The sequence below is a fragment of the Corvus cornix genome, chromosome 2 (assembly GCF_000738735.6).
Source record: "Corvus cornix cornix isolate S_Up_H32 chromosome 2, ASM73873v5, whole genome shotgun sequence".
NCBI classification, from domain to species: Eukaryota; Metazoa; Chordata; class Aves; order Passeriformes; family Corvidae; genus Corvus; species Corvus cornix.
The window spans coordinates 37,574,677-37,595,388 of NC_046333.1; the positions used below are offsets into that span (position 1 = coordinate 37,574,677).

The 20,712-nt window shown below is 39.7% G+C and overlaps 1 protein-coding gene across 2 annotated transcripts in view; it reads right to left on the bottom strand.

The window, feature by feature from the left end:
• Positions 1–19,740, bottom strand: part of CNOT10 (CCR4-NOT transcription complex subunit 10) — a 33,072-nt gene extending 13,332 nt beyond the window's left edge. Inside the window, exons 1-11 of one of the 2 annotated variants that reach the window (XM_039549437.1) lie at positions 19,552–19,740; positions 13,872–13,963; positions 11,055–11,216; positions 10,398–10,548; positions 9,249–9,394; positions 7,726–7,812; positions 6,936–7,019; positions 6,080–6,197; positions 5,062–5,211; positions 3,248–3,450; positions 529–650 (exon numbers count right to left, since the gene is read on the bottom strand). In XM_039549437.1, the coding sequence (XP_039405371.1) occupies positions 529–650; positions 3,248–3,450; positions 5,062–5,211; positions 6,080–6,197; positions 6,936–7,019; positions 7,726–7,812; positions 9,249–9,394; positions 10,398–10,548; positions 11,055–11,216; positions 13,872–13,963; positions 19,552–19,573 (1,337 nt within the window). In that variant the 5' untranslated portion in view covers positions 19,574–19,740. Of the gene's footprint in view, positions 1–528; positions 651–3,247; positions 3,451–5,061; positions 5,212–6,079; positions 6,198–6,935; positions 7,020–7,725; positions 7,813–9,248; positions 9,395–10,397; positions 10,549–11,054; positions 11,217–12,123; positions 13,839–13,871; positions 13,964–19,551 lie in introns of those variants that run through there. The other variant, XM_019285804.3, reaches the window with a different exon arrangement.
• Between the last annotated feature and the right edge of the window lie 972 nt (positions 19,741–20,712).

Below are 20,712 nucleotides of genomic sequence, written 5' to 3' on the forward strand. Positions count from 1 at the left end.
ATCTGAATGCAGAGAAAATTTCACCCTAAAAATGTTAAATAATGTTTTAATATAACAAGTTTAATTTATGAGGACATAGTATCTTGTTATTTTTACATATTGAAAATACACCATGATGCCCAAATAGATTCAACCACATAATTTCTTGATTTCACTTCCTGAAGTTTTATGGCAGAGCGACTAGATTCTTCCTGCATTTTTCTAAAGTGGATAAGTGAAAAAATATATATTTTAAGTGAGAAAAAGAGGACAGATTTAGCTATCTGAAAATATAAATTTCAGATAAATAAATTTTAAGCTTTAATGCTCATCTTAGTTACCATAAACACACAGTTAAGCCCTCTGCTGGCCATCACAGAGGCGGCACAAAATGATGTTTAAGACTGACCAAGCATTTTAGCATGCCTCTCTCTTCACTACATGAATAAACAGTTATTCCACAATGGTTTTAAAACCTCTGATAAACAGATATATATCCTTAACAAAGGTATAAAAACCAAATAAATAACCCATGGAAAACATACTCACTTATAAACAACATTCTGTATGGACTGGGATGCTAGGACTATCTTACGGTGGTAGCCTTGACCTACTATAGATTGCACAATTCCCTTTTTGCTGGGAAGACCTTTAGTCTCTTGTTCTGATGTCTAAAAGGAAAAAGGAAAAAAAAAAAAAGAGCTTAAATATCAAGGCTATTGAATGAGAGCTCGACAAAATAAGTGAAGGCTGAAAGAAGACCTTGAACCCTGCTAAAATATAAGAATAATGGACACAGTTTTAAATCTAAAGTACAACGAAGGATCAGGGATCTTCTGTTGTCTTTGTGTTGCAGAGGGGTTTTACTGCAGACTGTGTAAGCACAGATTAGTTCTGACAGCTTGTCTGATAGCCTACTGACCTAGTTTCTCCTCTGTTTTGAAAGCAAAAGAACAATGAACCAAGTCATACTAAAAGAACTGACAGGATATCTAAAAAGAAATAATTTGATCTGCCAAATAACATTCAGACTTGGCACTGTAACGCTTGCCATCTTCTCTCTCTGCTTACACAGCACTCAAAATGCTCTTTGAAAAAGCTGCTCTCAAACTGTTCCATGGGGAGCACACAGCTGAACAACAACATATGCAAAGATACATTAAATTAACTTGTTTAATGGATTTTTGGGTATGCAGACGCATTCTGTGGGTCAAATAAACTTAAAGTACCCTAAATGTGAGTCCCAAGAATTATTTCTACACCATATTTACTGGGCTTTGTTTGGCTGTTTTACCATGAGCCACCTTAACTTCACTGGTAAGTTAAGTCAGTGACAAAGAGTTGCAGTTTTAAGGAAAAACTTATCCTAAATCTGGACTTTCAATAGCTATCACTTTTCAAAAAATTTATCGGAATCTATTGTAAAAATACTGACATAGTAGCATTTACTGCCACATAAAAAATACATACACTGAGTTTGGATATGAAGCGCATATTTCCAAAAAGGTGTTCGAAATGAAGGTGTTTAAAAGGGAATCTTCTTCCATTTACATTTTATGAACTAAAATACTAAAGTGGGTGAAAATTAGTGAATTTCAGTGAAATTGCTTTTCTGCATGGTGTTCAGAGCATAAATACGAATCCATACTTAGATATAAAGGAATATTATTGTAAATTGAGTTGTGAGGTCAAATTAAACACACTATTGGCTTTAAGGCCTCACTTGTCATGTTGAAAATCTAACAATTTAAAGACACTTCCTCTTTGCCTTTAATATTAACGGCATCCAAAGTTAATTTTTTGCTTCCAAGATTACAAATTTAGGGAATAACAAGCTGGTTTTTTGACATGAATTCAAGTTCTCTGGTACACCACACATCATCCTAACTGTAGCAGGAAGAAAACCTCAGGAGCCTGGCATAATCTACTACTTTGCCTAGTCTGCAGTAAATAGGGAAGTGCCCCATAAGGATCTGCTATTTCGCTTTTCCAGACTGCTAAATACTGCCCTTCTAAATGGAATCCTAGCTTTGGGTTTTTGCCACAAAACTTAAGCTAATCAACTCTCTCATACTCAGCTTTTCACTAGAGATGATCAGATGTGTCTTCTTTATCTATGTGTGACTTCAACCCAGTAGGATTGATACAGAGAATTGCAAAATTAGTATGAAGAAAGCTGTTCTTCCTGCATTTGATGTGCTTTCTAAAACTCAGGCAATCAGACAACAAGTAGCACATACAGAATCACAGTCAGTCCAGTTTTGACCCAACACTCTTGAATCTTCAGTGGTCTGCCTCTGAAATGGGTATAGAAGCAAACCTCTGCCATAAAGTTGTGAGTATCTTAAGTTTTCTGAAATAGAGATACCAAAATATTGAGTACTATTCAAATTCCCAAGGGAGAAGTTCTGAATTTTGTATTTGGAAGTATTTGGATAGTATGCAGTAAATAAATGCACTGAGGCCCCCCAGAGAGGAAAAACAGAGAATTCAGGGGTGGGGAGAAAAAGAGAGTGAATATAGCTACTTGTTCAATTCATCCTGCACATCCTGTGTAAGGAGTGAAAGGGGCATACTGTGGAAATAACTGCATAGAATCATGCAATTACAGATTACATCATCACTCCCCCACACTTAAGGGGTGAATTACAGTTTTACAGGGAATCAAGTATATCTTAATTTCACAGATGTACTATTTAGGTGCAGTATTTTCTTGTAAGAGCAAATAATCCTGTTCTCAGCCCTCTGAATTTTATCATTTGTATTTATCCTATTCATATATAGATCAACAGGCTGAAAACAAGATGCCCCAGAGGACATGCAACATGCCTGCCATGAGCAGGTTTCCACCAACTCTGCCAGGAGAAGGTGAAGACTTAGCAGTTAGAGATTCAGCTCCCCAGCAGCCGTGATCCCAACAGCTTCAGGATAGAGAAGGCTGATCTCTGCTTCCACAGCCTCTGTCACTTTCAAGCTACCCGCACTACAAAGTCTCATCCTTCTCCATCTTTAGTGGCAAATGAGTGAGGAAACAATAAAACTTTAGATGAGCTTTGGCTGCATGAAGAGAAAAAGATCACATGCAAAGAGTTCCCCTCACCTGTAGCAGCTCCAGATTAAACACATAAAAATACATATACACAAAAAATAATTAATCTGGATTTACAGAGGTGTTACATCAGGCCTTCAAAATGAACAGCTTAACTATTAATTCTACCTTTCTGTAACCACATGCCATTCTTTAGAAGAATTTTCAAAAGTTACTTACCCCTTTATTGGCAGCAATGCAGCATTCTGCTATTCTCAGCCACAGACGAGGGTTTGAGTGATAAACCTGGACTGCCTCAATCAGGCATTCAAAGGCAGCTAAGGGCCTCCCAATATGCAAGAGCTGAATTCCACAGTTATAGAGCAACTCATATCGTTTGTTAGTCAGTAGTGTACACATGGGTCTCCCCGAAAATTTTTTACCTGCAGAAAAGGATTACATCATATTGGATATGCAGCTCAGGAGAGCACAAAACTCTGAGGAAGACAGAAGATGTGAGAGACACCCCAAAGCTACCAAAACCCCCTTTCATTGCTGAAATCCACTAGCCTCCCTCTGTAAATAAATTCCTTTCACATCAAAACTGATTTCAAAGACAAATTAATTGTATTCTTAATAAAGATTGAAGTATATTAAATACTAACCTCATATGTTCCTTATCACACAAGCTAAGTGTTATACAAGAATACTGAATCCCAGATTTGTGAGAATACACACACATTCCAGAGAATACAGATTGCAGAAGAAAACCACTTTGCTGTTAACAAGCATAAAACGCTTTCTGTCTTCACATTAATACCTAAGGCTGCACTTAGGTCCAGGGGAGAAATAGAAAAAGCAATAAAATGTCTGATAGTAAGTAGATATTAAAGAAAACAAGAAATGTAAACAACTATAACTTCATCAAGAAATGATGAAGACTGAGTGATGAGGCCCTCTATGGTCAGATAGGAGAGGTCTCACATTCACAAGCCCTGGTCCTGCTATCTGGGACAACACAGAAGGGCATAAACAATCCAGGAGACTCCTGGAATGTGTTTATGATAACTTCCAAGTGTTGGAGGAGCCAATGAGAAGAGGTGCTATGCTGGACCTTGTTCTCACCAACAAGGAGGGGCTGGTCAGGACTGTGAAACAGTGGAGTTAAAGATCCTTAGGACAGCAAGAAGTATGCATAGCAAGCTCACTACACTGGACTTCAGGAGAGCAGACTTTGGCATCTTTGGGGGTCTGATTGGTACAACACCACGGGATAAAGCCCTGAATGGAAGAGGAGCCCAAGAAAGCTGATTAATATTCAAGCATTACCTCTTCCAAGCTCAGGAGTGATGCATCCCAACAAAGAAGCCAGGCAAAAACGCCAGAAAGTATTTGCCAGGAGCTCCTGGACAAATTCAATACAAAAAGAAAGCCTACAAAGGGTGGAAGCAAGGACCAGTAATCTGGGAGGAATACAGAGAAACTGAGAAACCAGGGATCAGGTTGGAAAGCTAAGTCTTGGCAGGATTAAATCTGACCAGGGACATCAAGAGCAACAACAAAAGCTTCTATAGGTATGTTGGTGATAAATGTTGATGTTGGAAGACTAGGGAAAGTGTGGGGCCCCCTCCACAAGGAAACAGGGGACCTGGTTACCCAGAATACGGAGAACACATCCTTCATGCCCTGATGGTTCTACACAGTGTCAGCAGGACTATAAATAACCTATGCAAAATAGGTCACAAAAATTTTATTTTGCCATACCTCCCTAACTGATGGACCAAGTCTACAAATGAGGGAGAAGTAATTGTCCCAGCACCACAGTACATCAAGAAAAGCAAAAAAATAAAGAACATATTTAATCATCACCATGTATTTCTGGCAACAACAACTACATTCTTACATCAGATTATCATCAAAGTTCTCACCCTTCTTCCCTGTCCTCCACAAAGAGACAGACGGGGAATTTTGCTGATAATTACTCAAACCTTCTGTCCTCTGTTTCCTTGATTTGCCCACCCCTCTTCCACCATCTGTTTGAATCTCCTGCTTACCTGGATCCGAGCTGCCCGTTCCTAGCTGTGCACATGCATTATCATTCTCTTGCAAGGCTTTTTTAAAGTAAAAAATTCCTAAATTGTGCTTTCCCATTGCAAAGTGGATGCAGCCAAGATTGTTCCAGAACATACACCTTAAGCATTCACCTGACAGAACAAAAGACCATTTTCAGAAAGTGAAAGTTGTTGCTAAGCCCATGAAATGCTCCAACCACTCTCTCATGGGTCAGCATATTATGGCAGTCTATTAAACATGTTTTTCAGTGAGATGTTCATGGATGATGGTGTTATACATATATGTATATATATATGCACCAACCTAACCATACAAGTGGGAAATGCACTCTTCTTTCTAAATATATGATGTTCAGGTAACACTGTAAGAGGTTCTTTCTAAATAATAAAGGACAAAAATTTAAACTTTTCACTTATCTGCTGGTGACTAAAGTTTTACATGGATAATAAAGAAAAAAGAAAAAAAAAAACACCCTAAAAATCCAAATAACCAGACCATTAGCAAATTAAACAGACATTATTTCAGTCATAGCCTAGGAAGACCACTAAGTTAACATTATATTGTGCAAAAAAGGTAATGCAAAAAAGTGACATGACTGTAAAGTTTTCAATAAAATTTTAAGTCATAAAGAGAACTTTAAGCACATAAATTGCCAGAAAGGTCTCAGTTCTAGATCTAGTAAGTTGCCTTTTGTTTCATTTCTTGATTAAGAGACTCAATTATGAGCCTTGCAAATAGAACACACCTTCACAAATTCATTTTTATGGACAATCACAGCCTTGTGTAGAAGAAAGTTCAATGAAAAACACCACAGTGTTATATGAAAGAGCATAAGACGGAAGGTGAAACACATCCAGCATATAAACCCATGACTTTCAGGGCTGACTCTGTTAAGTCATCATTAATGTCCTTAAAATTAATATAAACAGTAGTCCTATCAACTAGTTCTATTATACTAGACACTGAAGTACCTGCAAGGATGAAGGGTTTTTATTTTACCTGTTTTCATGAAGCCTGGATGTTCAGCAATGTTGGCACTGTTTAAAAGTTTGACAGCTTTACGGTAATTGCCTCTCAAATATTCAAAATTGCTCTTAAGAAAGAGAGAAGGAGCTGACTGTGAAGGAGAAAACAATAGTTAGTTATCTCTTGGTTGATGATTTCTACTGCTAGTGTTAAATCACTTCACAAATCTGCTTCTTCTGCCACTTTAAAAATAAATGGGTGTAGGCCATAATACTTTCAAGAACTCTGTCATGGAAATGGCTAAAGGCAGAGGATCTCTAACCTGTCTTCTAATACCTTCCTCCCCACACTTCCCCTCCCTGCAGAGCTCCTCCTAGGCTGTAATCTTCCTGGTCTGCCAATAGAGACCTCATGATCTAGAAGGTTTTCTGTTAAACTTGCTTTCCAGCAAGACATAAGCCTCCCAAAAATGTCAACAAAAAGAAAAAAAACAATGCCAAAAAATGCCCACATATCCCAGAATTAATCTTTTATGAACTGGTTTAAACCACCAATTACATCAAAGTTTGTAATATGCATAACATCCATAGTAAACTAAAACTTGTTTCATTTCAATTATAAAGAATGCTGAGCCTGTTTATTATGTAGTGTTTCACTGTTATTTTGGCACCACAAAGTGCATTTTTTTAGCAACTGAAAACAGCACAAATAAGAAAATTCTACATTGATTACATCAGCAGAGAGATTACAAACCAAACTGACTACCTAAAGCATTACTTCATGCATTCACCCTCAATTAGATGGTTTTTCATAAAGAACATTAGCAAATTCAGTTTTAAGATAGAGAATGTATCTATATTTGAAAAACAATAGTCTTAAGAATACTTACATTCCCAGCTGTATTCATAACAGACTTGATCTCCCTCTTGCATGCTTTTAGTGACTTCATCTGGATATAGGCTCTCACCTTATACTGTTAAATAATTAAATTTGTTACATAATATACAATAATTTCTGCAGGTTTGCAAGACAAACTGTATCTAGATATTTACTGCAGAATATTTTATGTATGTCTTTAAAATAGGTAATAAAAAGGTGTTCAAAAAGTCTTCATTTAAAAATTCTATTCAGACTCAAAACACCACATTTATATGGTTTGTACTTACAATAAGCAGATAAACATTTTGTTCAATGGCCAACAGCTGCTTTATATTCAAACACAGATATGAGCACTCAAAATGACAAACTGATTAAAATAACCTAACATCTTCATCCCAGACATTTACCTACTAAACTGAAAACAACAGTAAGCAAATGCTAATAGGGAACCACTCTGATTCTTCCCATATTTTTCAACAGAACAGCACAGTAGAGTAAAACCTCAGCTGATTTAGACTGTTGGAGGTTGAACAGACAAATTCAATGCAGAGAACTGCCATGTAAAGAAATTATTATAAGATGCAGGTACTGAAATGGGGGGGAGGGGGAGCTGTTAGGTCAGTTTTTCCTGTACATGGATCTTACAAAAAGGAAGACTTACATAAATTCATTGTTTTGTTTTACACCAAGGAGAGAGAAAGCATCATAATTTGGGCTGAACTAGTTTTGAAGGAGATGGTGCTCAGATTTTAAAAAACCTTGAAGTAATGTTCTTGTAAAAATAATATGCAGACCCTTACCTGATGTATCTTAGATTTAGCAACTTCTATTAAAGCTCCACTTTCAGGTTTTTGATTTGAGGAATCTTTATTGGTATTATTACCTGACTGTCAAATAAAAAAAAGGAAGTTTTACTGTTAGTCACCTTTTAAATTCAGTTGACAGATTCAACTCACATAAAAAAAAAAAGTATTTAATAGTATTTCACAATATTTAATATCAAAATACACACATCCCACCAGAAACTAACATGAGTTTAACAATTAAAATCGACAAACCACACCAGCCTATGAAGAGCTGAATTCTGTACTAACATTAGTGTTTCATTATGTTGCTCTGCAGTTAAGAAGAATTCTTTTGCCTAGAAGGATGACATGCACATTCTGGAGTACCTTTTTAATATTTTCACTGGTAAAATTACTATACACTTAAAGAGAGAATGTTTTATCTTAAGTGTGACATTCCATCAACAGGAAAACACTGAAATGCCCTCTCTTCACTTCCAAACCACTACAGATTCTACTGATTTTTCCAAAAGGCACATGAAAGATTCCATTTGAAAGTATACCTCATACTTTCATATACTATATGAAAAAGATACTTCATTTCCCATCCTATGCTATGCAATTGCAGTTCCTCTGACACTGACTTCCCTTTCAAACTTAGGGTCTCATATGGTCATAAAGCAAAGACAAACAATATTTGACTCTGGAGACAACTGTCTTTCCAATGTCTCTGACTGAAGACAGACAGCTCCCTGGAGTAAAGAGAAAAGGGTGAAAGAGAGGGAATAAACAGCTGCTGTACACAATTAACTCAGTTATTAACATATTTAAGCTGCTGTCTAAAGTTACAGGTGATCTAACATAGTTTTATAATTCAAAAGTCTTAAAACACTAATTTTGGATTGAGCTAAAGCATACTGTTGGAACCCTGGATTCCGAGAATTTCAGCCTTTCAGTGCTGAGAGGCAGTGATCCTCAGAAACACACTGTATCCAATCCAACACCCTGGGAAAAGTTTCCTAAATTGTGTGATAACACTGAGGTTGTTGCTGTGTAATTAAAAGTTATGTCACTGGGTGAAATACGTAGAAATGTAGAAAATTAGGTTTTGAACATATAGGTAAGAATAGGTTACAACATGGAGGATTTTGGGTGTGGATTTTTGTCTTCTTCCTTCTCCTTCTTCACAAACCTGAATGTTCTGTCATTGGGTCAAAAGTTCTGCACTGCAGAACTTGAAAAGTTAGTAATTGGATTGTAAGTAAAAACATCTCATTACTAGTTAGTTTAGATTTTAAAAAGCTTGGAAAAGTAAAACTCACGGCCATTTTCCACCCTTCCAACAAAGAGGCACTCTCTGTGCAGCTGTGTTACTGATAAGATATAATAAACAACTAAGTCTGAACAAGAATACTTGCTCTCCTGTGTCTCAATTCAAACTCTGAGTTAAAAGAATTCAAGATGAAAAAGTAAAAGAAGAAAAAGTAATACATATTTCTGATAAAGATTTAGTGGCATTTGTATTACTTTAAGCTTACCTCATTTTTTCCATTCTTGCTGTTATTGTTGCCCTGTGAAATCATTTTTTCCAGAACCGCAAGCAGATGCAAGGCTTTCTCAGCTTGGTAAGTTAACAGGTATAAGTCTACAAGCAAGAAGCACACAGCCTGGGCAAACTTCTCTTCTGTGAAAAGCAAAGAAGAAAAAATTATTTTGCAGCTCTAATACCAATCCCTCCAAACATGGTTGGAAAAAAAAATTACTATAAAGCGCCATCTATGCAACATTATGAGAAAAATCAATCTATTATGTAAGAAAAAATAATGCAGCCATCTCCAACCCACAGCTAAGTACATACACTGAAAAGAAAGCTCATTCATTCAAATGGCATCAGCATAAAAAGCACAGACTAAAGACAGCTTAACAAGTATTTCATGTTCATAGGTTTTGAGAACTGGTCTAAGCAGATCAGCAGCAAAGATGCAGCATCTGAACAGACAGAGCCATATGCAGACGTAGAATCCCACAGAACTCAAAAAGATTCTGTACAAGCACATCTCCACTTGGCTGACTTCACAGAGTAAATCCCAATTATGCATGTTGAAAACTGGGAGGAACTGAAGGAGAAACACAGTAGCATTTACTTCATTTACTGAGACACACATACATATATCCTTCAGCCTTCTCACTTCTAAAATTTAACAAGGACTATGAAATCATTTCATACAAGTATGGCAATTCCACTGCACAAGGTATCATAGCTCATAAAAGCTGCAGACTTCATATTCAGATATGAGCACATACAATTATGTATTACCTAATACAGGTATTTTAAAATGAGTGCCCTGAAAAACAGACACCCACCTGTGAAGTTGCATGATGACTCAAAACATTAGATTTTAAATAATTTCATTCGCTTGTCCGTATTATTTACATAAATACCTTCTCAAGTTGAAAAAATCCATTTCAGTTTCATTGCACTTGTCTGCTAAAGCTCTCTGAAGTACCTTCCCCCAAATTCGTTTGCTGTCCTTGATACAAGTAAAACATATTCTTCATTCCAAACCCTACCTAATTTCTTAAAACCATATTAGACAAATTACAAATCACTCGTCTGATAGTGAAAAGGACTGAATTGTCTTTCTGTAGTTCTTGCATGAACAAGATTCTTCTTTCTGCCCACATACCAAAAGGCTCTATGAACTGGTACAGCTTCTCCCCAACTGATATAGCTTCAGTATACTGACGCAGATGGTACAGGATAACAGCTTGATTGTAGTACAGCATACTGTTCTCAACATCATCCAAACCATCCATTTCTTCAACAACAGAGTGAACCTGAAAAAACCCCACTCATTTCATTAAACTTTCATTACCTACGATTTTAGAGTACCAGGTATTTAAAAAAAAACAACTCCAAAGCTATGAATTTCTCTAGAGGTAGATTATAATTTACTGACCTAATAAACTTCATTGTTGTTGCACATAAACACAGCAAAAAAACATACAATGAAATAGAAAGTTGTCAAATGAGTAGTAAAGTAATATTTTCACTTTTTTATTATTTCACAAACTATTCCAGGTTAAGGAACTTTCTACTGAAAGAACATAGCAGGTCCTTCTATTGTTATAATCTCAGACCAATTTCAACAATAGTTAAAAACACAACTACAAAAACTGTCCTACAAGATTAAACTGCCTCAGATGTTTAAAAGTGATGTTACTTTCTTATTTTATTAAATCTAAGGGACAAGGGACAGAAGTTTTACTCCTACTCCACTGAAAGATTCTGCCACCATTAAAAGTACTCACAATCAAGTACCATGTCAATATGGTTGCATTACCTGGTTTTTCAGTTGGTTAAGGGTTTGTCTCAAATTGTCTGTGGTAGTCTGGTTACTTTTACAGAACTCTGCAACAGCAGTATTCAAAGTTATTTTGTAGTCATCTTTGTTTATGTCTTGAAGGGTATTTAGGTGTTGTAAACAAGCATCATAGTTTCCAGCCTGTAAATTGCACATACCAGAAACATGCATTAGAAGATACAGTCTCCTTTATCAAAACAAGTGAACTAAATGTCTATACACACACTTCATTATTTATGCAGATTAACATGGATGAGAAGCAAGTCTAAATATTGAAGCCATATCCAAATTGCAAAAATATTTTGATGGAGTAAGGACAAATTAAGTAGCTGATTATTATTAACAGATGTTTCCATGAAAAGCGTTATTCTCATTTCTCTTATCATATTAAGTTTTGAGATTCTGTTTCCTCAGTTTTCATAATTTTTCCCCATTTCATGAACATTGAGCAGCTGCCGTTGCTTACACAAGTTCCAGCCCAACATTTTATGCTCATTCTTCAGTTGATCTGGATATACAGTGATTTACAATTTGATCTATAGAAGTTAGCTCAGGAGAGATTGCAAGAAGAAAGTGTCACTTTCCAAGAGTAGGTTTAAAAAACATTTTTACAAGCTTTAGCTGTTGGATGAAGTATTCAATCACCTAGGAATGCCTAAACAGAAACTAGGAGCCAAGCACGACGCTCCACTGAGGTGTGATTTAATAGAAAAATCCCTTTCTTTGACCTCAGGAATAAACAAGGACTTGAGAGTCACGCACCTCTGCTGCTTTCAGTTTTCGTCTTTTCTGTGTTGGTACAGGAGAAATTTAGTGACATCAAGGAATGAAAGAGAACTCCTGACTCTTTCAACTACATCAAGTTGATGTTTCACTTAAGATGATGCTTCACTTTCAACTGCTCAGTTCCTACACATGAATAATCACATTCACCTCTTCCATATCAGAGTTACTTCCAGTCTGGTCAGACAGATAAGCAGATGCATTTCCACCTCTGTCAATGGTTCACACCCAAAAGCTAAGCTCTTGAATACCACCCTCCACTTACTCCTCCTCTTCAGGTGCTGTTCCACTGAGCTTCTCCTGGGCTCCTGAGTAACTTCATATTAAGGGCAGAATACAACAGAGAAGAGCTCTGGGGTCCTTCTGCTCTTCCCAAGAAAGTTGCCATTCTGCAGCTACTTTCCACAGGACCATTCCAGTTCCTTCAGTCTCCCATGAAAGCAGAGTTACAACACAGAGAGATGTAGCAGGACATTGACACATTTTCACAACTCTAAGCATCAACAGCATGGATTGCCTTGTGATCATGTGCACAACACAGGGACTTGCAACTCAACTGCTGGCATGCTTTTTAGTTGAGACAGTTCATCTCCCAGTGATTCTCCTCCTGTGCTCACACTTAGAGCTTCTCTTCAACAGGAGCTTTCAGATCACAGCAGCAAGGCTTCTAACCATGGCTGGACTACAAACCTTGAACCTTTAAATGCTCAGCTTATTTTGTGATGTTCTTCATCAGCTAACAGTCCTTTATGCCACTCTACTAGACAGGATCTAAAATATAATACCCATTTTTATAGGAATTTTATCAAGACTGAAACTGGATGTGTAATATGATAAAGCAGCAGGCAAGGCAGTCCACAATGCTATTTGGAGCTACTCAACAACAAGAAAATTCCTGAACAAGGCACCAAATTAATTCTGCTCACATCTGTTGCCACCTCACTCCATGAATTCAGAGAGTTCTTAAAACAAGAAAAAACATTACAAGACAAACCAGATACACTAGACCAGTAATGATGAAGTCATTAGCAGATCAAAAGTATTTTAGTCATTCAGATGTGTGGGCAAGGTGGAAAAGAAATTACTCTCTCATGTGTCTTCAGTTCTCAGGATCAAATGCCAACAACAAAAATGTTATTGAAAAAGAGCAGTTGAGCTAGACAGCTTTCAAGAAGACATCGGTGAACAACATCAGCTGTAGTCAGTGTAAGAACCAACTGCGTGCACTCCATGTAACAACATGAGTGAAACATTGAAGCAAGAATCTCAAAAGCCAGAACTTAAATTCTTCCCTGACCTATTTCACAAATTCAAAACTGAATTTAAATCAAGGCTTTTTGGAGACAGAGATACAACAACTGAAAGGAAAAGCAATTACATTTCTTGTCACACCACATAAAATCAGGAGACAATACAAAGAAAGAAAGGAACTGAAAGACCTGGTACCTGAACTTTAACAAACAAGAAAAAAAATCTTCCAAGAAACACAAAACGAGTAGTAAATACTGCCTATAGGTGTTATGTGTTCAGAAATACGTTTTCATGTAAAGTGACAGAGCATTATACAACACTTCTTTGTGAAAGAATATAGCATGATGCTAAAACACAAAAGGATTTGTTTCGTTGCTGTTTTTTAAATACACGTGGTTCCTTTAAACACTAACACAACATTTTTAGCTTGATGTCAGTAACTCTTCAGAGAGATCATGCATTTCCAACGCTGATGCAGAATAGCAGCCTGCTTCTTCCAATTAACTCATCATATAGCTTTTAAGGTTACTAAGTTTTGAGAATCAAGATTAAAAACGCTCCTGGTTCAAGTATCCTGTTCAGTCTTCTCACATCACAGCAGATAGAAATGCATGTGCTGTCTTTATAACATAACTAGTGCTACTTTTAAACATCCTCTCAATGTATTTGCAACTGTATTAAGAAAACAGGAAAAACAATTACACAAGCCCATTTAGCAGTAATGTGGTAACTAAGAAGTCTCAGAGTTTGACTTTGTCTTACTTGAAAAGCTTGTAATGCACTGCTCGACAACTCCTTTTCCTGATCAGTAATCCCAGAAGTACCCGCTCCTTCATGTTTCTCAGTACCTTGATCTGTAAAGACAGAAGGTTACAACAAAGTTTGCAAGTGTGGTGACAGCTGTGCAGCTTGAAATCTTTGTTTCTTCCAGTTCTCAAGGTCCTCCTGCCAGTAAGTAATTCTCCAGATAACTGTAGCAGTGTCTCTACTACACTATCTATATCCCAAGTTACATCTCCTACCACAATATCCCAAGTTATTCTGTACTCCTAGTGAATTCCTCTCCATAAAATGTAAATTACAGTGCTCACTGAATAACCAAAGTCCTGTAAGTTAACAGACAACCTATGCATTTTAGATTTCTCTTTAAAGTTGCAATCATACACTACGATTCTTATTTTCCTCAAAAGTCAGCAGTGAAGGCCATGTATCATAAAATATGTACCACAATGGGTTAGATGAAAACCCACACAAAATCCTGCATACTGCTTCCTAAACAGCAAGAAAGGGATACTCCAGGGTGCAACAAAAGCCAGAGTAAAGACCAGAACTTCCACACAGCTCCCGACTTTGGAAGAATATCTCCCCAAATAAGAGGCTGCAATTGAAACATCATTGTTAATAATCATTGACAGACCTGATATACTTTTTAAAAAACCTCTCTATACTTTTGTATTCTTCAATGTACTCCATCAAATGCTGTCTGGTGACTATATTGCAAGGCACAAGCAAATGCTGACTGTTCACTTTTTCAGCCTCACTCCAAATCTTACAGATCTTCCTTTGAATCACCTCTCTTCCAATTGCGAGCAGGAACAGTTTATTCCCCATCTTCCTCACTTTTATTTTTCCCAGAATCTTCTCCAGTTCTATTATACCCTTTTCCAGATTAAGACAAGAACATGTAGCAACTATGATGGTAGCCCCTTTATGCATTTGTATAACAATGTAATAAGGTTTTGTCTTCAATTTTTTACATAGGAATCCTATCATTTGTTTCAGTCACTATTGAGCATATTTTTCAGAAAGAAGTCTACTAAATCCTTTTGTCATCATGTAATTAAGAATTCAGTGAAGTTGCATGAAAAAGCACAGTACAGACATGCCATGTCAAAGAAGCTGAAAAAACCCCCACTAAGCCGTTCCTTGTGCTGAACACAAACTACTGAGGAAAAATAAAACAACCCCACAACCACCACACCAGACAGAGTATTTCTAGGAGCATTAATTAATGTGCTAGAACATACCGAAATCATTTCATGTTTTTGAAACAAAGACTTTATAAACCAGCAATGGTTTCCACTTCTGCAGAAGATTATTTCTTGAATTTCACAATGGAAGATCTGCTCTAATATACATTTCGCTATCTTAATAGACTATGTAGGCTTTGTAAACTCAATGTCTGCTTTGTCTTCCCTATAATGCAGAGATATAATGCAAACTCTGCTAATTTTGTTTTCACTTTGAACAAATGAAAACACTTAGGTGTGAGCTCCTGGCAAAATCCATTCCTCATGATCACCAATATATCTGGATCTTCTACTACTGACCATGAAAATTTACAAATATAGGACAAACAACAGTCGTAAGGGACAGTCAAACCTCAGAAGATTCATCAGTTAACATCCTCAGTAAGAACAAAACAGACTTATTAATCTATTAAGTTTGTGCCTGTTGCTGGGAAATAGTGAGATTCCTTCCCCCTGCAGTAACACTACTGCCCCCTACAATAACACATTTGAGCAAGAATTGTAAATATTTGGTTGTGACTTTCATCCTGCATTAAGATGTCAACAAAGATGAGATTTTAAAACTTCAACAAATCTTACACTCGCAAGAGTAATCCACTGTCATTTAGACAAAATTCAGGGTTCCGCAATTTCAGTACTCTGGAGGGATGGATCCTCAGGGGCCTACACCTGCTATGAAATCTGATTGCATAAGGCGTTGATCAACACCACTTGCACTGCCTTGTCCTTGAAAAGGCAAAAGAGAAATTTAAACCACAAAAAAGCTCAGAACATTTTTGATGTGCCAAAGGCTTTCCACAGCAGAAAAGGAAAGAACACGAAGCACCTCTGCTTCAAGCTAAATATAGCATAGGTCTGATTCCAGCTCTAAACCTTGTGATTAAAAAGATGAACCGAAAGCTCTCACTCTCCAGGGATCTCTAGAACAGCAGCAAATAAGCAAATGCATCTTCCCTCAAACTTTCACGTTAACAGTGGCATTATCTGCTTTATTTGCTCAGCATGCCTGTCAGATTGTGCTAGTAAAGGTAACCACAGTGCAAAGCCTTGAGACTCTAAAGCTTTTGAAGCTGATAACACTCAGTCTGATCAGGTTCTTCACATACAGGTTTATCTAGCAGAGAGCCATCAACTACCACATGGATTACTGCCTTTGTATGCAGGTTTGTAGGACCAGCGTCTCAAAGGAAGTCTGAATTCTGAAGTAAAATGTCTTCAATGAGGTGACAGATAAACCAGGAGACACTTGACTAAGGTAAAAACTACATTTACATAGCTTCGCTGATGTAATTGCTAAGGAAAAATCAGGACAGGTCTTCAAATTTCCCTGTCTCTCTAAGCTTGTTGGTACATTAAAAAAACACGAACAAACCCAAAACATAAAATGAAACTGGGGACTACATCAAGCAAAACCAGAGCTGTCCCTGTAATCCGATTAACTGCACCTACTACCACTCAGTAAACAAAGCAGGTTTGTGAAACCTGAATTGGAAGCTTATCAAGAAAACAAAACTAAAGTCCAGTGGATGTAGTTCACAGAGTAGCTCCTTCCTTTGAAAAAAGCCCAACAAAACCAGTTTGGCTACTCTCTACCCTTTTTGTCCAAACACATCTGAAACTTGTTAAAGACCTAAAAGCCACTCCAGTCTAATGTAATACTGCTATTCTTGTTTAGACTGGGATCTACTGCTTCAGCTGATCTTTGTTATCAAGAGATCCCTCCAAGAGGAGTCACCTGAAAGCTGTCTGACACAATGTACTGAACAGAATTCCCACCAATCCCACTGACATGGCGGTGCAGGAGAAAGTGCTCCTGTTCTCTTGGCTGCAAATGGCTATCCCAGTACTTGCAAATAAAACTGTTACCTCCATGTTCTTTGAAGCATTTGAAAGTGAAACAGGTAGGAAAATTGCTCCCTGGCAAAAGATACAACATGCCACTTGCCCACTTGGGCCCCTGTGACCTTTGGCACTCTTGCAGAAGCACGTGGTGTGGGTAACACATCACACCTGTCACCTCCAACATGCTCCCATCCATAGAGCAGCCAAAATTATCAGCTGACATATCCAGGGCAGTGTAGATTCTCTACTTCACAAGCGAGAGAACTTGATTTATCTCTGTAACTTGTATTTAACCTGTTTAACTTTTCATTTGTCCAACCTTCACGAGTACAGACCAACTCTAAAACTAAAACTTGTGTAGGGTCATGATGAGGGGCAAAAGGGGCAACGTGGAAAAGGATGTAAAAATCAACTGCTCAGATTTTGACCTGGAGAAAGCTGCTGCACTAAGTTGGAAGTTAAAGAAGCAAGCCAGGAATTATCTTCCTAGCTATCGATCCTGGGGCTGAGCTGCAGAAACACTACGTCACGGAGGCTGGTTTGCTTTGTACAAGCAGGAAGATGCTCTTGCTGGAGAAGGTACATCATGGTGGACAGCAGAACTTCAGGAAAACTGGCTCTATGAGAGGAGAACAAGGAAAAGTATGAGACTGCCACCTGAAAAGGAAGATTGCTCTCCTTGTGGGCTTGCTGCCAGAATTTCATAAAAGCAGCAAGAAAGTCACATCTTCCACATACACGTACCTGAAGACACCTGAGAGCGACTACAATCATTATCCTTCTCACACCTGCTCTCTGTTTCTCCAAGGACTGCTGTTCCTGAGCTCTCTTGTTCTTACACCCTGCGAATTAGATCTTGCATGAACTGTGCTGTTAAACACCAGAGCATCTCTGGAAATATTTTTCATTTCCAAACTGTACAGGCAGAGGGAAAATCTCTTTCTTGAAAGGAGAGGAATCTATCACGTGACTCTTGCTCCAAAAGAATTTTGAAGGGTATGAAGCCCAGGCAGTGTCCAGCCATTACAAGATAACAGTTTGTGGCACCAAGACTTACATTTTAATTTTTGTAGGAAGCCCTTCACTACCAGTATAGGTACAATAGGCTTCTTTGCTGTGCAATGAAAAGCAAACACTTCTCAATGGAAAGCTACCTCTAGCTCCCTGCTATGAGCAAGTGCAGCATGTAGAATATCTTGCCATAGCTCACATCTTTGATTCATTTGGCACAGACTTTTAAGAAAATAAAACTGAAAAGTTCCATCAACACTTCAAAGAACATCAAAAAAAATATTAAAAACTTGATGCCAATTTTTTTTCTTGTAGTTTAGCAGTCACTAATAAATAAATAAACACATGATAGTTTAGTAAACATTACTCAGTACAGTATACTTATTTTTCCTGTATTTTTTTCCAGGTACTGAGGCGTTTCATATTTAGCATCCAGAGAAAAAAAATTGCTTAAGGTGATTTTAAATAATGCTCCCACCACATAAAAACAACTAGAAAAAAAAGGTGACCAGAAACAGGACCTGAGGGAACGGCATGAAGCTGTGTAGGGGAGGTTTAGGTTGGATATTAGGAAAAGGTTCTTTATTCAGAGGGTGTTTGGGCACTGGGATGGGTTCCCCACTTGGCACCAAGCCTGACAGAGTTCAAGAAATGAAAAACTCTCACAGGCACATGGTGTGATTCTTAGAGATGTCCTGTGTAGGGCCAGGAACTGGAATTTGCTAATCTTTATCAGTCCCTTCCAACACAGGATATCCTACACTTCTATTAAGTAGAATTATACAATTCTAGAAGTAAGCCTTTCCTCCACATTGTCCTCTTCTCCTTCCCCCGCGAGCTGCTATCTGATGGAATGACCTTTCCTGCAATGAAGACTTCTTGCACGATGTGGAGTTGTACAGGAGGTGGACAACCAGTAGTTCATCAGTGCTACACAGTAACTGTATTTGAGATTTATTCTGTCTGTTTACCAGAATACAGCTTATTTTTTAGTCTCAGTGATTTCTCTCTGCAGTGTCTTCCCAGGCCCGAGTTCAGTGAGGACCCACTCATCCCCTGAAACCAAAGCAGCACTCCTGCGGAAATCGGTCTGAACTCCAGCGATTAAGCAGCACCACCAAGAGTTATAACCTCCCTCATACCTTCTGCATGCCCCAGTTTAACAAATTAACCCAGAAGTTCGACTTTTGTAGATGTTATCAAGCTCTAGGAGACAACGCCGGCCCCCCCCAGTACGTCCATAGGGCCCTCCCCACCGAGCCCTTCCCGGCCAGGAAGGGGCAACAGCTCAGCGCCGCTTGCCGAGGGCACAGAGGGCCCCGTCCGCACCCGGCCCAGCCGGTGACCCGGCAGGTGCCACAGGGGCCCTCACAGCAGCCCCCGCGCCCGCCGGACAGGGGGGCACTACCTCCCCGGCGGAAGGACACGGCACACAGCAGGGCAGGCGGCCGTTCCTCCCGGCGCTCACCGCCACCCGCGCGGGCGCGTGTCCCTCCGCGCCGGGCGGCGCAGGCCCGGGGCGGGCACGGCGGGGCCGCGGCCTCCCCGTCCGCACTCACCCGCAGCCTTGTCCGCCGCCATCTCCGCCTCGGACGCAGCTCCGCGCGGGACCGCGCAGCCCGAGCGCGCCGGTAGTTGCCGAGAGTCCCCCGCGCGCTGCGCTACGCCACAGGCGCTTGCCCGACGGCCGCCACCAACCGCCCGCTGCCCCCGGCACTACTTTGCCGCCGCCGCCGCCGCTGCCCTGCGCGCGCCGGACCCGCCCCGCCGGTGCACCGCCCGCCCCGATTCGCCCGCCGCTTCCGGGTTCCCGGCGCGCCCGCGACGTCCGGTCGTTGCCGCGGTACCGCGGATGTGACGCCAGGACGCCGCGGGGGGCAGGGGCAGGGGCAGGTGAGCGCGGCGGGGTCGCCGTGCTGCCGTGTGAGGGTCGGGCGGGCGGTCCTGCCCGGTCGTCCTGCGGCACGGAGCTCACTGGCAGCTGCCGGCCGCTGTCTCGAACGGGTTTTGTCCGTTCTGCCTCTTTCAGACGTGCCAGCCCTTATCAATGTGTGTAAATAACGAAAGGTGGGGTGCTAAGAGGATGGAACCAGGCTCTGTTCGGTGGTGCCAACCAGTAGGACGAGAGGCAACGGGCAGAAACGCATCCATGGAAAGTTTCACCTGAACATGGAGATGAACTTCGTTACTGTGCAGGTGACCAAGCACTGGAACAGGTTGCCCAGAGAGGGTGTGGAGTCTCCCTCACTGGAGATATTCAAGAACCAGCTGGACACAATCCTGTGCCATGTGCTCTGGGATGGCCCTGCTCGAGCAAGGGGGGTTGGAGCAGCTGACCCCACGGTGGTCCCAACCTGACGCATTATGTGATCCTCTCCGGAGCAATAGCGGTGACCTGGAGGCTTCCCTTCAATACGTTCTGTAGTTTATGTGGATTATCAGGCCTCAGACCGTCTCTCTAAAGTGTTGTTAAGGTGCTTCTCACCATACTAATTAATGGCGATAAATGCCCGAAGCAGGTTTGGTGCTTGCATCCCGCATTCCTTCCTAAGTGGCTGTTTGGGCACTGGAGACCCGAAGCCTGGGCAGAGGGACAAAACCCTCATCAGACTGAAGACCCTAATTAGTCTTTGTTATGGTCATCATTATATTTCTCATTAACGTAATAGGCATGGGATAAATGGCACTGGCATAGTCATGAATACTAAAGATTCTTAAAT